This window comes from Hyperoodon ampullatus (genome assembly GCF_949752795.1).
Source record: "Hyperoodon ampullatus genome assembly, chromosome: 9".
In the NCBI taxonomy this organism is placed as follows: domain Eukaryota; kingdom Metazoa; phylum Chordata; class Mammalia; order Artiodactyla; family Ziphiidae; genus Hyperoodon; species Hyperoodon ampullatus.
Window position 1 is genome coordinate 68,345,634 of NC_136922.1, and position 12,649 is coordinate 68,358,282.

A 12,649-nucleotide genomic window follows, 5' to 3' on the forward strand; every position below is an offset into this window, starting at 1 on the left:
CTCATCTGACACTGAAAACTAAGACAGTAGGATGTACCCTAATAGCAAACTGTGGAAGGAAGTAACAATCACGTTAAGACAGATGGAGCTCCACTGAGAAAAATCACTCCATTTGGCTCATGGGATATCCCAGCGACTTCACACAGGACCAGAGCATGAAAATAAAAGGAGGTAATTCATACCTCCCACCCCCCTTATGTATATCCTTCCTAGGGACCTGTCATAACCCGAGAACCTGGGATAATCCGAGTCCCACCAAGTGGTCTTTCCCCAACTTCCCTCTCTCCTCCATCCCTCATACACATGCCCAGGAAAAGAAGTAATACTGTCCATTCTGGGATCCAACTGCCCCCAACAAAAACCACTAGGACCTGGGGTAAAGACACTTCAAGTCCAGGGATCAGTACTCATAAAGAGATCATTTTGCATTTTCTACATAGTTCAAATGCACTAGAATTCCAGGTAAAATGGATCCAAGTAAAAACGAAGTGGCAGTAACTCGGGTGTACCCTACAACCAGGCTCTCCACCAGGACAGAATATCAAGATCAAGGGGAAGCATTTTGAAATGTACACACCTTGGTCTCTTCCCTGGCCATTTTGATATGACTTGAGGGTAAGAGAGATTTTTACTAAAAACTTTTTGCTAAAATTTAGAAAAATAGATTCAGCTAAAAGATCAAATGGAATGTCCAAGTCAAAATTTGGGATATGACAGTATAAAAATGTCATAATACCTCTATAAAGCAAGTTGCAAAGCTAAATACAATGCTTCACAAGTATTCTTATTAGAAAAGACATGTTAAGACTACCAGTATAAAAGGAATAACATCAAATTACTAGGTTTTTTTTTTTTAGTTTAAGAAACATTGGAGAGGTTTATAAAACAGTTACTCCGATCCACTGCCGGTTAAAGTGGAAACTACTCAATGTTTGTAGAAAGCAAATTGATGATGTTAAAAGCTTTAAAAATATATACCATAGAAATGCCAGTTCTACAGATTTACCCTAATAACATGATCATGGATGTACATAAATATTGGGTGGCAAAGATGTTAATTATGGACTTATTGGTAATTTCAAAACACTTAAACACTCAGTAAAAGAGCTTGGTTAAATAAACTGTAGTACATCCAAATAATAAAAACTCTTCAGTAATGAAACACAACCCACGTAACTGATGTGGAAACATTTTCAAAGACAATTCCCATGAAAGACAAGGTTTCTCAAATAACAATAAGGCATGGATACAAATGTGTATAAATAAATATTTATATGTGTGTATGTGGTGTGTGTGTGAATTCAAGAAAAGAGTATTTGCAGTTATAAAATAATGCCTGGGTTGGAGGAACCAAGATGGCGGAGTAGAAAGATGTGCTCTCACTCCCTCTTGCGAGAACACCAGAATCACAACTAGCTGCTGGACAGTCATTGACAGGAAGACACTGGAACTCACCAAAAAAGATACCCACATCCAAAGACAAAGGAGAAATCACAATGAGATGGTAGGAGGGGTGCAATCACAGTAAAATCAAATCCCATAACTGCTGGGTGGGTGACTCACAGACTGGAGAACACTTACACCACAGAAGTCCACCCACTGGAGTGAAGGTTCTGAGCCCCATGTCAGGCTTTCCAACCTGGGGGTCTGGCAACGGGAGGAGGAATTCCTAGAGAATCAGACTTTGAAGGCTAGTGGGAATTGATTGCAGGACTTCGACAGGACTGGGGGAAACAGAGACTCCACTCTTGGAGGGCACACACAAAGTAGTGTGCGCATCGGGACCCAGGGGAAGGAGCAGTGACCCCAGGGGAGACTGAACCAGACCTACCTGCTAGTGTTGGAGGGTCTCCTGCAGAGGCGGGGGGTGGCTGTGGCTCACCGTGAAGACAAGGACACAGGCAGCAGAAGTTCTGGGAAGTACTCCTTGGTGTGAGCCCTCCCAGAGTCTGTCATTAGCCCCACCAGAGAGCCCAGGTAGGCTCCAGTGTTGGGTTGCCTCAGGCCAAACAACCAATAGGGAGGGAACCCAGCCCCACTGATCAACAGTCAAGTGGATTAAAGTTTTACTGAGCTCTGCCCACCAGAGCAACAGTCAGCTCTACCCACCACCAGTCCCTCCTATCAAGCACCAGTCCCTCCCATCAAGCCTCTCAGATAGCATCATCCACCAGAGGGCAAACAGCAGAAGCAAGAAGAACTACAATCCTGCAGCCTGTGGAACAAAAAGCACATTCACAGAAAGACAGACAAGATGAAAAGGCAGAGGGCTATGTAAAATATGAAGAAAGAAGATAAAACCACATAAAAACAACTAAATGAACTGGAGATAGGCAACCTTCCAGAAAAAGAATTCAGAATAATGATAGTGAAGATGATCCAGGACCTCGGAAAAAGAATGGAGGCAAAGATCAAGAAGATGCAAGAAATGTTTAACAAAGACCTAGAAGAATTAAAGAAGGAACAAACAAACAGAGATGAACAACACAATAGCTGAAATGAAGACTACACTAGAAGGAATCAATAGCAAAATAACAGAGGCAGAAGAACGGATAAGTGACCTGGAAGACAGAATGGTGGAATTCACTGCTGTGGAACAGACTAAAGAAAAAAGAATGAAAAGAAATTAAGACAGCCTAAGAGACCTCTGGGACAACATTAAACACAAAAACATTCACATTATAGGGGTCTCAGAAGGAGAAGAGAGAAAGGACCCAAGAAAATATTTGAAGAGATTATAGTCAAAAACTTCTGTAACATGGGAAAGGAAAGAGCCACCCAAGTCCAGGAAGAACAGAGAGTCCCATACAGGATAAACCCAAGGAGAAACATGCTGAGACACATAGTAATCAAATTGGCAAAAATTAAACACAAAAAAATTATTCAAAGCAGCAAGGAAGAATGACAAATAACATACAAGGGAACTCCCATAAGGTGAACAGCTGATTTCTCAGCAGAAACTCTACAAGCCAGAAGGGAGTGGCATGATATACTTAAAGTGATGAAAGGGAAGAATGTACAACCAAGATTACTCTACCCGGCAAGGATCTCATTCAGATTTGATGGATAAATCAAAAGCTTTACTAACAAGCAAAAGCTAAGAGAATTCAGCACCACCAAATCAGCTCTACAACAAATGCCAAAGGAACTTCTCTAAGTGGGAAACACAAGAGAAGAAAAGGACCTACAGAAACAAACCCACAACAATTAAGAAAATGGTCATAGGAACATACATATCGATACCTTAAACATGAATGGATTATATGCTCCAACCAAAAGACACAGGCTTGGGCTTCCCTGGTGGCGCAGTGGTTGAGAGTCCACCTGCCGATGCAGAGAACGCGGGTTCGTGCCCCGGTCCGGGAAGATCCCACATGCCGCGGAGCGGCTGGGCCCGTGAGCCATGGCCGCTGAGCCTGCGCGTCTGGAGCCTGTGCTCCGCAACGGGAGAGGCCACAACAGTGAGAGGCCCATGTACCACACACACACACAAAAAAGACACAGGCTTGCTGAATGAATACAAAAACAAGACCCATGTATATGCTGTCTACAAGAGACCCACTTCAGACCTAGGGACACATACAGACTGAAAGTGAGGGGATGGAAAAAGATATTCCATGCAAATGGAAATCAAAAGAAAGCTGGAGTAGCTATACTCATATCAGATAAAATAGACTTTAAAATAAAGAATGTTACAAGAGACAAGGAAGGACACTACATAATGATCAAGAGATCAATCCAAGAAGAAGATATAACAATTACAAATATATATGCACCAAACATAGGAGTACCTCAATACATAAGGCAACTGCTAACAGCTATAAAAGAGGAAATCGACAGTAACACAGTAATAGTGGGGGACTTTAACACCTCACTTACACCAATGGACAGATCATCCAAAATGAAAATAAATAAGGAAACACAAGCTTTAAATGACACAATAGACCAGATAGATTTAATTGATATTTATAGGGCATTCCATCCAAAAGCAGCAGATTACACTTTCTTCTCAAGTGGACAGGGAACATTCTCCAGGATAGATCATATCTTGGGTCACATATCAAGCCTCAGTAAATTTAAGAAAACTGAAATCAAATCAAGCATCTCTTCTGACCACAATGCTCTGAGATTAGAAATGAATTACAGGGAAAAAAACATAAAAAACACAAACATATGGAGGCTAAACAATATGTTACTAAATAACCAAAAGATCATTGAAGAAATCAAAGAGGAAATCAAAAAATACCTAGAGACAAATGACAATGAAAACACGACGATCCGAAACCTATGGGACGCAGCAAAAGGAGTTCTAAGAGGGAAGTTTATAGCTATACAAGCCTACCTCAGGAAACAAAAAAAATCTCAAATAAACAATCTAACATTACACCTAAAGGAACTAGAGAACGAAGAACAAACAAAACCCAAAGTTAGCAGAAGGAAAGAAATCATAAAGATCAGAGCAGAAATAAATGAAATAGAAACAAAGAAAACAATAGCAAAGATCAATAAAACTAAAAGCTGGTTCTTTGAGAAGATAAACAAAATTCATAAACCATTAGCCAGACTCATTAAGAAAAAGAGGGAGAGGACTCAAATCAATAAAATTAGAAATAAAAAAGGAGAAGTTACAACAGACACCATAGAAATACAAAGCATCCTACAGAGACTACTACAAGCAACTCTATGCCAATAAAATGGACAACCTGGAAGAAATGGACAAATTCATAGAAAGGTATAACCTTCCAAGACTGAACCATGAAGAAATAGAAAATATGAACAGACCAATCACAAGCAATGAAATTGAAACTGTGATTAAAAATCTTCCAACAAACAAATGTCCGGGACAAAAGTCCAGATGGCTTCACAGGTGAATTCTACCAAACATTTAGAGAAGAGCTAACGGCCATCCTTCTCAAACTCTTCCAAAAAATTACAGAGGAAGGAACACTCCCAAGCTCATTCTATGAGGCCACCATCACCCTGATACCAAAACCAGACAAAGATATGACAAAATAGAAAATTAGAGACCAATATCACTGATGAATATAGATGCAAAAATCCTCAACAAAATACTAGCAAACAGAATCCAACAACACATTAAAAGGGTCAAACACAATGATCAAGTGGGATTTATCCCAGGGATGCAAGGATTCTTCAATATATGCAAATCAATCAATGTGATACACCATATTAACAAATTGAAGAAGAAAAAACATATGATCATCTCAATAGATGCAGAAAAGGCTTTTGACAAAATTCAACACCCATTTACGATAAAAACTCTCCAGAAAGTGGGCATAGAGGGAACCTACCTCAACATAATAAAGGCCATATATGACAAACCCACAGCAAACACCATTCTCAATGGTGAAAAACTGAAAGCATTTCCTCTAAGATCAGGAAAGGGACAAGGTTGTCCACTCTCACCACTATTATTCAACATAGTTTTGGAAGTCCTAGCCACGGCAATCAGAGAAGAGAAAGAAATAAAAGGAATATAAATTGGAAAAGAAAAAGTAAAATTGTCACTGTTTGCCGATGACATGATACTATACATAGAGAATCCTAAAAATGCCACCAGAAAACTGCTAGTGCTAATCAATGAATTTGGTAACGTTGCAGGATACAAAATTAATGCACAGAAATCTCTTGCATTCGTATACACTAATGATGAAAAATCTGAAAGGGAAATTATCGAAACACTCCCGTTTACCATTGCAACCAAAAGAATAAAATACCTAGGAATAAACCTACCTAGGGAGACAGAAGACCTGTATGCAGAAAACTATAAGATACTGATGAAAGAAATTAAAGATGATACCAACAGATGGAGAGATATACCATGTTCTTGGATTGGAAGAATCAATATTGTGAAAATAACTATACTACCCAAAGCAATCTACAGATTCAGTGCAATCCATATCAAATTACCAATTGCATTTTTTATGGAACTAGATCAAATCATCTTAAAGTTTGTACGGAGACACAAAAGACCCGAATAGCCAAAGCGTCTTGAGGGAAAAAAATGGAGCTGGAGGAATCAGACTCCATGACTTCAAACTATACTACAAACCTACAGTAATCAAGACAATATGGTACTGGCACAAAAACAGAAACATAGATCAATGGAATATGATAGAAATCCCAGAGATAAACCCACGCACCTATGGTCAACTAATCTATGACAAAGGAGGCAAAGATATACAATGGAGAAAAGACAGTCTCTTCAATAAGTGGTGCTGGGAAAACTGGACAGCTACATGTAAAAGAATGAAATTAGAACACTCCTAACACCATATACAAAAATAAACTCAAAATGGATATGAGACCTAAATGTAAGACCAGATACTATAAAACTCTTAGAGGAAAACATAGAAAGAACACTCTTTGACGTAAATCACAGCAAGATCTTTTTTGATCCATCTCCTAGAGTAATGGAAATAAAAACAAAAATAAACAAATGGGACCTAATGAAACTTCAAAGCTTTTTCACAGCAAAGGAAACCATAAATAAGACAAAAAGACAACCCTCAGAATGGGAGAAAATATTTGCAAACGAATCAACGGACAAAGGATTAGTCTCCCAGATATATAAACAGCTCATGCAGCTCAATATTAAAGAAACAAATATCCCAATCAAAAAATGGGGAGAAGACCTAAATAGACATTTCTCCAAAGAAGACATACAGATGGCCAAGAAGCACATGAAAAGCTGCTCAACAGCACTAATCATTAGAGAAATTGAAATCAAAACTACAATGAGGTATCACCTCACACCAGTTAGAATGGGCATCATCAGAAAATCTACAAACAACAAATGCTGGAGAGGGTGTGGAGAAAAGGGAACCCTCTTGCACTGTTGGTGGGAATGTAAATTGATACAGCCACTATGGAGAACAGTATGGAGGTTCCTTAAAAAATTAAAAATAGAATTACCATATGACCCAGCAATCCCACTACTGGGCATATACCCAGAGAAAACCATAATTCAAAAAGACACATGCACCCCAATGTTCATTGCAGCACTATTTACAATAGCCAGGTCATGGAAGCAACCTAAATGCCCATTGACAGGTGAATGGATAAAGAAGATGTGGTACATATATACAACGGAATATTACTCAGCCATAAAAAGGAACAAAATTGAGTCATTTCTTGAGACGTGGATGGGTCTAGAGACTGTCATACAGAGTGAAGTAAGTCAGAAAGAGAAAAACAAATATCGTATATTAACGCATTTATGTGGAACCTAGAAAAATGGTACAGATGAACCGGTTTGCAGGGCAGAAGTTGAGACACAGATGTAGCGAACAGACGTACGGACACCAAGGGGGGAAAACCACGGTGGGATGGGGACGGTGGTGTGCTGAATTTGGCGATTGGGATTGACATGTATACACTGATGTGTATAAAATTGATGACTAATAAGAACCTGCAGTATAAAAAAACAAACAAAGAAACAAACAAAAACACTAATACTAAACTTTCTTTGGGTTATTTATATGGAAATATGTTAATATAAATGTTTCAGACATTACATGAAATTTCTAAAAGTCTTATATGTTCTGGTATAATGTTATAAGTCATAATTCTAGTCATTACTTTAAAATGTGTATCTCAGAAATAACTAAATTTCCTTGTCTATTGCATTATTATGAACTTTCATGAAATCTTTAACTGTGGTCATTTTAAAGTTTTTTGTCATTTACAGACAGCTCTGGGTGTACTCTTATGCTTTTGCAAAAATGCTGCTATAAAAGGGTTTCATCTTCAAGGAATTCATGGAAAAGACTCTGACAAGTACAGGTTTCTGGTAACTGATGATACTGTTGAACTGAATGAACAAGCATTTTCAGAACTCTAATGGAAAACTGATGAATTCATAAAAGTGCTAACAAAAGATCAAGATAAAAAAAAATCACATGGGACTGAGTGAACTGATGAGAATGATTATAATTTTTGTGACTTTCTGTTTGCATTAAAAAAAAAATCCCACAAGGACTCAGAGGCAAAAAATATACAAATCAATTTTCACTGCAAAGTGAAGGAGCTGTTACAGTGGAGGATTACTGGACTGAATGTCAATATTATGACATAGTATGAGTGTGTTTCGTGTTTGGTAATTGCAATCATTGTTGCTTTTGTTGTGGTCATCCATTTACAATGCTTGGTGTCAGTTTATTTATCTCTTGTAAAAATAAAATACGGTGTGTGTGTGTGTGTGTGTGTGTGTGTGAAAAAATAAAAATAAAAAAATAATGCCTGGTGATTTCTAATCACTGAAGCCAGAAATCTCATTTTTATGATGCTTATGAAGGAGGTAAAAAAGAAACCCAAATTTACACCTGCAGAATTTGAGATTAATTAGCCAAAGGTCATATAGAAATATGATGGTGATAAAAGCAAGAATAGACCAGAAGTAGAAACAAAAACAACAGTTTATATTCGGGACAAGCTGTGTTCTGATTTGCAAACTGAATAAAAAGAAAATCTAGGAGATATCTTATCAGCATCCATAGCAAGACAAAACTTTTAGGAAAATATAAATTGCATAAATCAGATCGTGATTAAATTTCAGGAGACTCAATTTGATTTTGATACGAAATTGATGTATGTGAATAATCCAATCACTAGCCCAATAATAAGATCCATCCCACAGTTGCCATCACCCATTTAATTCAAATAGAACCTTAAGCCTCTTGTGAAGTAGATTTAATGAAGTCTAGATGCTTTCCGGGCTAACTACTCTTGGTTACACTTAATCAGAACTGAGTAAACAAACTCAGTATTAGTCACACTTGTGCAAGTTATTCCATTTCACTGCAGCCAGAAGAGATTTTCATGTGATCTTGTTTAAACCAGCTAAACATCTGGAAAATGTGGAAACTATTCTGTAAGGCACAAGAGGACCACACGCTTGGAGGAGACATCAGTTATGTGGCTGAGGTCAGGCCCTGGGATGCTGGAAGGAGAGCTTACTGGAGATGGCTTACTTACAATGAAGCCAAGTTTTTTATAATCCCGGGTGTACATGGACTTGCGCTTCTCCATGCTGCCGCTGCTGTTATTTGGTTCAGACTCTGCATCAAAAGCAATTCTTCGAAGTTCAAATATGATGTCCCGCTGAGCCTGAAGGGATTAGGGAGAAAAAACAGGAGGGGGAGAGAGAGCTGCCTTCACTGTGTGACGTTACATCCACTCCCTCGTTCCCCAGGGTCTAAATGAATCACTGCATACAGGCAAAAGAAAAACAGATAAAAGGCAACCAATGTCCTAAGTTACAGCTCTGTATACTTCTTTTCCTCCTGTCGCTCTCCCTGCTGGTCAGCGCTGGCTTTATTCCACAAGTACCCTCACAGCCAAGCCACTTGGAGCACTGATGTGAATTGCCTTGTGAAGTTCTAAATGAGAGCCCCAAATATGATGGAAGGCTTGTGATTGGAAAAAAAATTAGAGGACCTGGGAGTCCTGTACTGTCAGAAATAAAGCAAGAGGCACATAAGGTTTATGAACAATATGTAAGTGACAAGGGATCCCTAACTCCACTGAGAAGTGACTTCATAGAAACAAACCTTAAAAATGGTTAAAATGGTAAATTTTCTGTGAGGCATATTTAACCACAATAAGAAAAAATATATCTTTTAGATAAAAGGAGGCAGTTTCCAAGCAGGGAGGGCTGTTTCACCTTAAGACACATTGCTTTTCGTACTAGAAGTAGTAAGACAGTCACATCTCTCTGGGGTGATCGCACTTGGTCTTGCCAAAAGCGTGGGGCATGTTAGACAGCTGCTCGAAGCCTCTCCATCATTCCTAATCTCATGGCCTCACGCCATGAATGAAGTGCTGCGGTGGTTACACACTTTGCATGTGCATCCACATCTGCTAGAGATCAGACCCTCACGTGCCAATAATGAGTGTTTTCCTTTCCAAAGCTGCAGCGCTATTTAAGTTGAAAATGTGCTACAGCAGGGCTCCCAGCTGTTTCCTCTCACTCCGTCCTCACACAGTAAAGTTCCCCCAAAGCGTTTTGGATCGAGACTTAACTTTTCATGAACAACAACCAGAGACCTAGAGAGAATTATAGCAAAGAGACAACTGACAAAGACGTAAGCCCAGAAATCAGATGTAAACTGGGACCTCCACCCGTGGCACTTATCACTGGAGAATGGAAATTACTCCTTCAGCCTGCAGAATCAATCTCACACGGAGCTACCAAGTGGCTATGTGTTCTGGGAACTTGACGCCAAAGCTATCGCCGTTGAAGGTATTGGGGCCAAGGGCCAACGTTTGCAGCCATGTGACGTCAAGCTTTCTTATCCAATAAAGAAAGAATATGTATGTGTTTGATGCATAATGAAATAATTCATTTATTTTATTCTCTGATCCTAGATTCACCTAAATTTTAAATCCATTCCCCTAAGTCCTGAGATGATAATAAAATATTATCATCATCTAAATCCTCCTGGTTTCCAAGTAAAAGAAGCCCAAGGAAAGACTTTTAATGACACTCTTTCCCTCATGTGCTTTTACCATTGTCTAACGAGCACTCACCTGGTCCTGGGGATCCATCTTGGTCATCATCCTGTCTTCCAAAAGGTTAAAGGTTAGCACCTGCAGCACGTACAGCTGGTGTGCCATTTCATTGTTGATGGCCCGCTGAGCTCGGATGACATGCTAGGGAGATGGTTCACAAGTGAAATTTTTTTAAACAAAGGAAGAAAGAAAAAGCAAATAACCTAAGTTACCCCCCATCATGATGCCAAGCAGAACCTCAGAAGTCCTTATTTGGAAGCATGGGGGATGTAAGTGGGTGGAACCACCCTTCAGGAGAAAGATGAGCACACAGGTGACCCCGGAGCATTCCTTTACATCTCAGAGCCCAGTGAGGTTCCTGATCTTTAGGCCAGAAGTGGAGAAAAGACCTACTGTGTGCAGTGAAGAGTGGAGGTGGGGAAGGAAGTGGAAATTCGGTGGTGATTACATCCATATAAATCAAGAGAAGGTGTGCCTGAAATGAGAGCACCTTGAGAAAAACTGTGGATTTCTACAACAGAAGCATTCTTTGCCTACAGTAGAGAAATAAATGGTGCATATGTATTGTAAGCAATTTTGCCATCATCTTAACCCTGCAACTGTCTCTGACAAAGTGATCCCACTTCTTAACGGGGAAAAGTTTTAGAAGCATCACACAAAAGCAAAGTACCTATCAGGTTTGTAGTTAATTCACTGTGGAAACTGTACAGTAACTACTGTCACCACAATGCAGTGAGTGAATTTATGTATATTACTTTTTACTCACCTGTTAACAATGAATTCTTTTTAAAAAATGACCCTTCCCCTTTGAAACAGAACCAAAATGGAACAAATATAAAAGAACTGGCAGGAGACAGATGTGGGGGCCTTCACCCACACCAGGGTTGGGTTTGAAACGGGAGGCAGCATTTGGGTCTAATATACATCCGATTTGTCAGAAACCACCGTTGTGCCTTAAAACTGCCAACCAACCAGTCAAAGTGGTGAAACACCCGTTCAAATGAGTTATTTTGAATGTGCCAGACCCAACCACATCTTGCTGTCTCAAAGAACTTTCTCTGGGTGCCCCCCAACCTGATGTGCACCTGGACTCCTCAGCCGGCTCTGAGCACCATGTCAAAATAAGCAATTGAAGAAGGAGGGCCAGTGGGGTGAAGAATGAGGAATAGAAGGAAGTGGCTGAACCAAAATTATGGAGGTTGGGGGGTGGGAAGCCAGGCAATGGGATGGGGGGAGAATCAAACCTCATATCTTCCAATCTTCCCAATAGAATGTTAAATCATAGTATATGTTGAGTATCCAAAGTGTATGGGTACTAGAGCATATGGGTATCTATTTTATTAGCAACTCAAAATTATCTGCACTCCAAGTTATTGCCAGAGAATACCAACCTTGAACTTCCAGCCATCAAAGTCTCATATAAAAAGTCCCACTGAAACAAACTGATCTTTGAGACATGATGGCTACAGTCATTCCACCCACCCCGTCTCTGGGTATTCTAACTCCAACTGCCTTACCAAGGCGATACCAACAACAGGCTAAGACCTTAATTCCAAGTTTCTACTCCTTCATCTCCCCACTCTCCTCCCCTGCACAAACACCTTCATTGCACTATGCTTTAAAATCACTGATTCAGGGGGCTTCCCTGGTGACATAGTGGTTAAGAATCTGCCTACCAATTCAGGGGGCATGGGTTCGAGCCCTCGTCTGGGAAGATCCCACATGCCGCGGAACAACTAAGCCCATGCACCACAACTATTGAGCCTGCGCTCTAGAGCCCGCGAGCCACAACTACTGAGCCCGCGTGCTGCAACTACTAAAGCCCACATGCCTAGAGCCTGTGCTCCGCAACAAGAGAAGCCACCGCAATGAGAAGCCCATGCACCACAACAAAGACCCAATGCAGCCAAAAATAAATAAATAAATAAATAAAATCACTGCTTCCACCTTTATTGAGAGCCAGTATAAAAAATAACCATATTATGAATCCCTCTGTGATTTCTAAAAAGCCATTCTTGGACCAAGAATCTATTAGAATGTTCTAACAATACCCATTTCATATTCCAGTTCCAGGGGGCAAAATATGTCACCCCCCAAAGAACTGGGGTACCTCTTT

The 12,649-nt window shown here is 39.9% G+C and overlaps 1 protein-coding gene across 2 annotated transcripts in view; it reads right to left on the reverse strand.

Moving 5' to 3' along the window:
* Positions 1–12,649, reverse strand: part of ELMO1 (engulfment and cell motility 1) — a gene marked incomplete at both ends in the record, with an annotated part of 466,567 nt that overhangs the window by 338,291 nt on the left and 115,627 nt on the right. For both annotated transcript variants that reach the window (XM_079711467.1, XM_079711468.1), the window contains 2 exons: positions 8,998–9,129; positions 10,552–10,674. In XM_079711467.1, the coding sequence (XP_079567593.1) occupies positions 8,998–9,129; positions 10,552–10,674 (255 nt within the window). The remainder of the gene's footprint in view (positions 1–8,997; positions 9,130–10,551; positions 10,675–12,649) is intronic.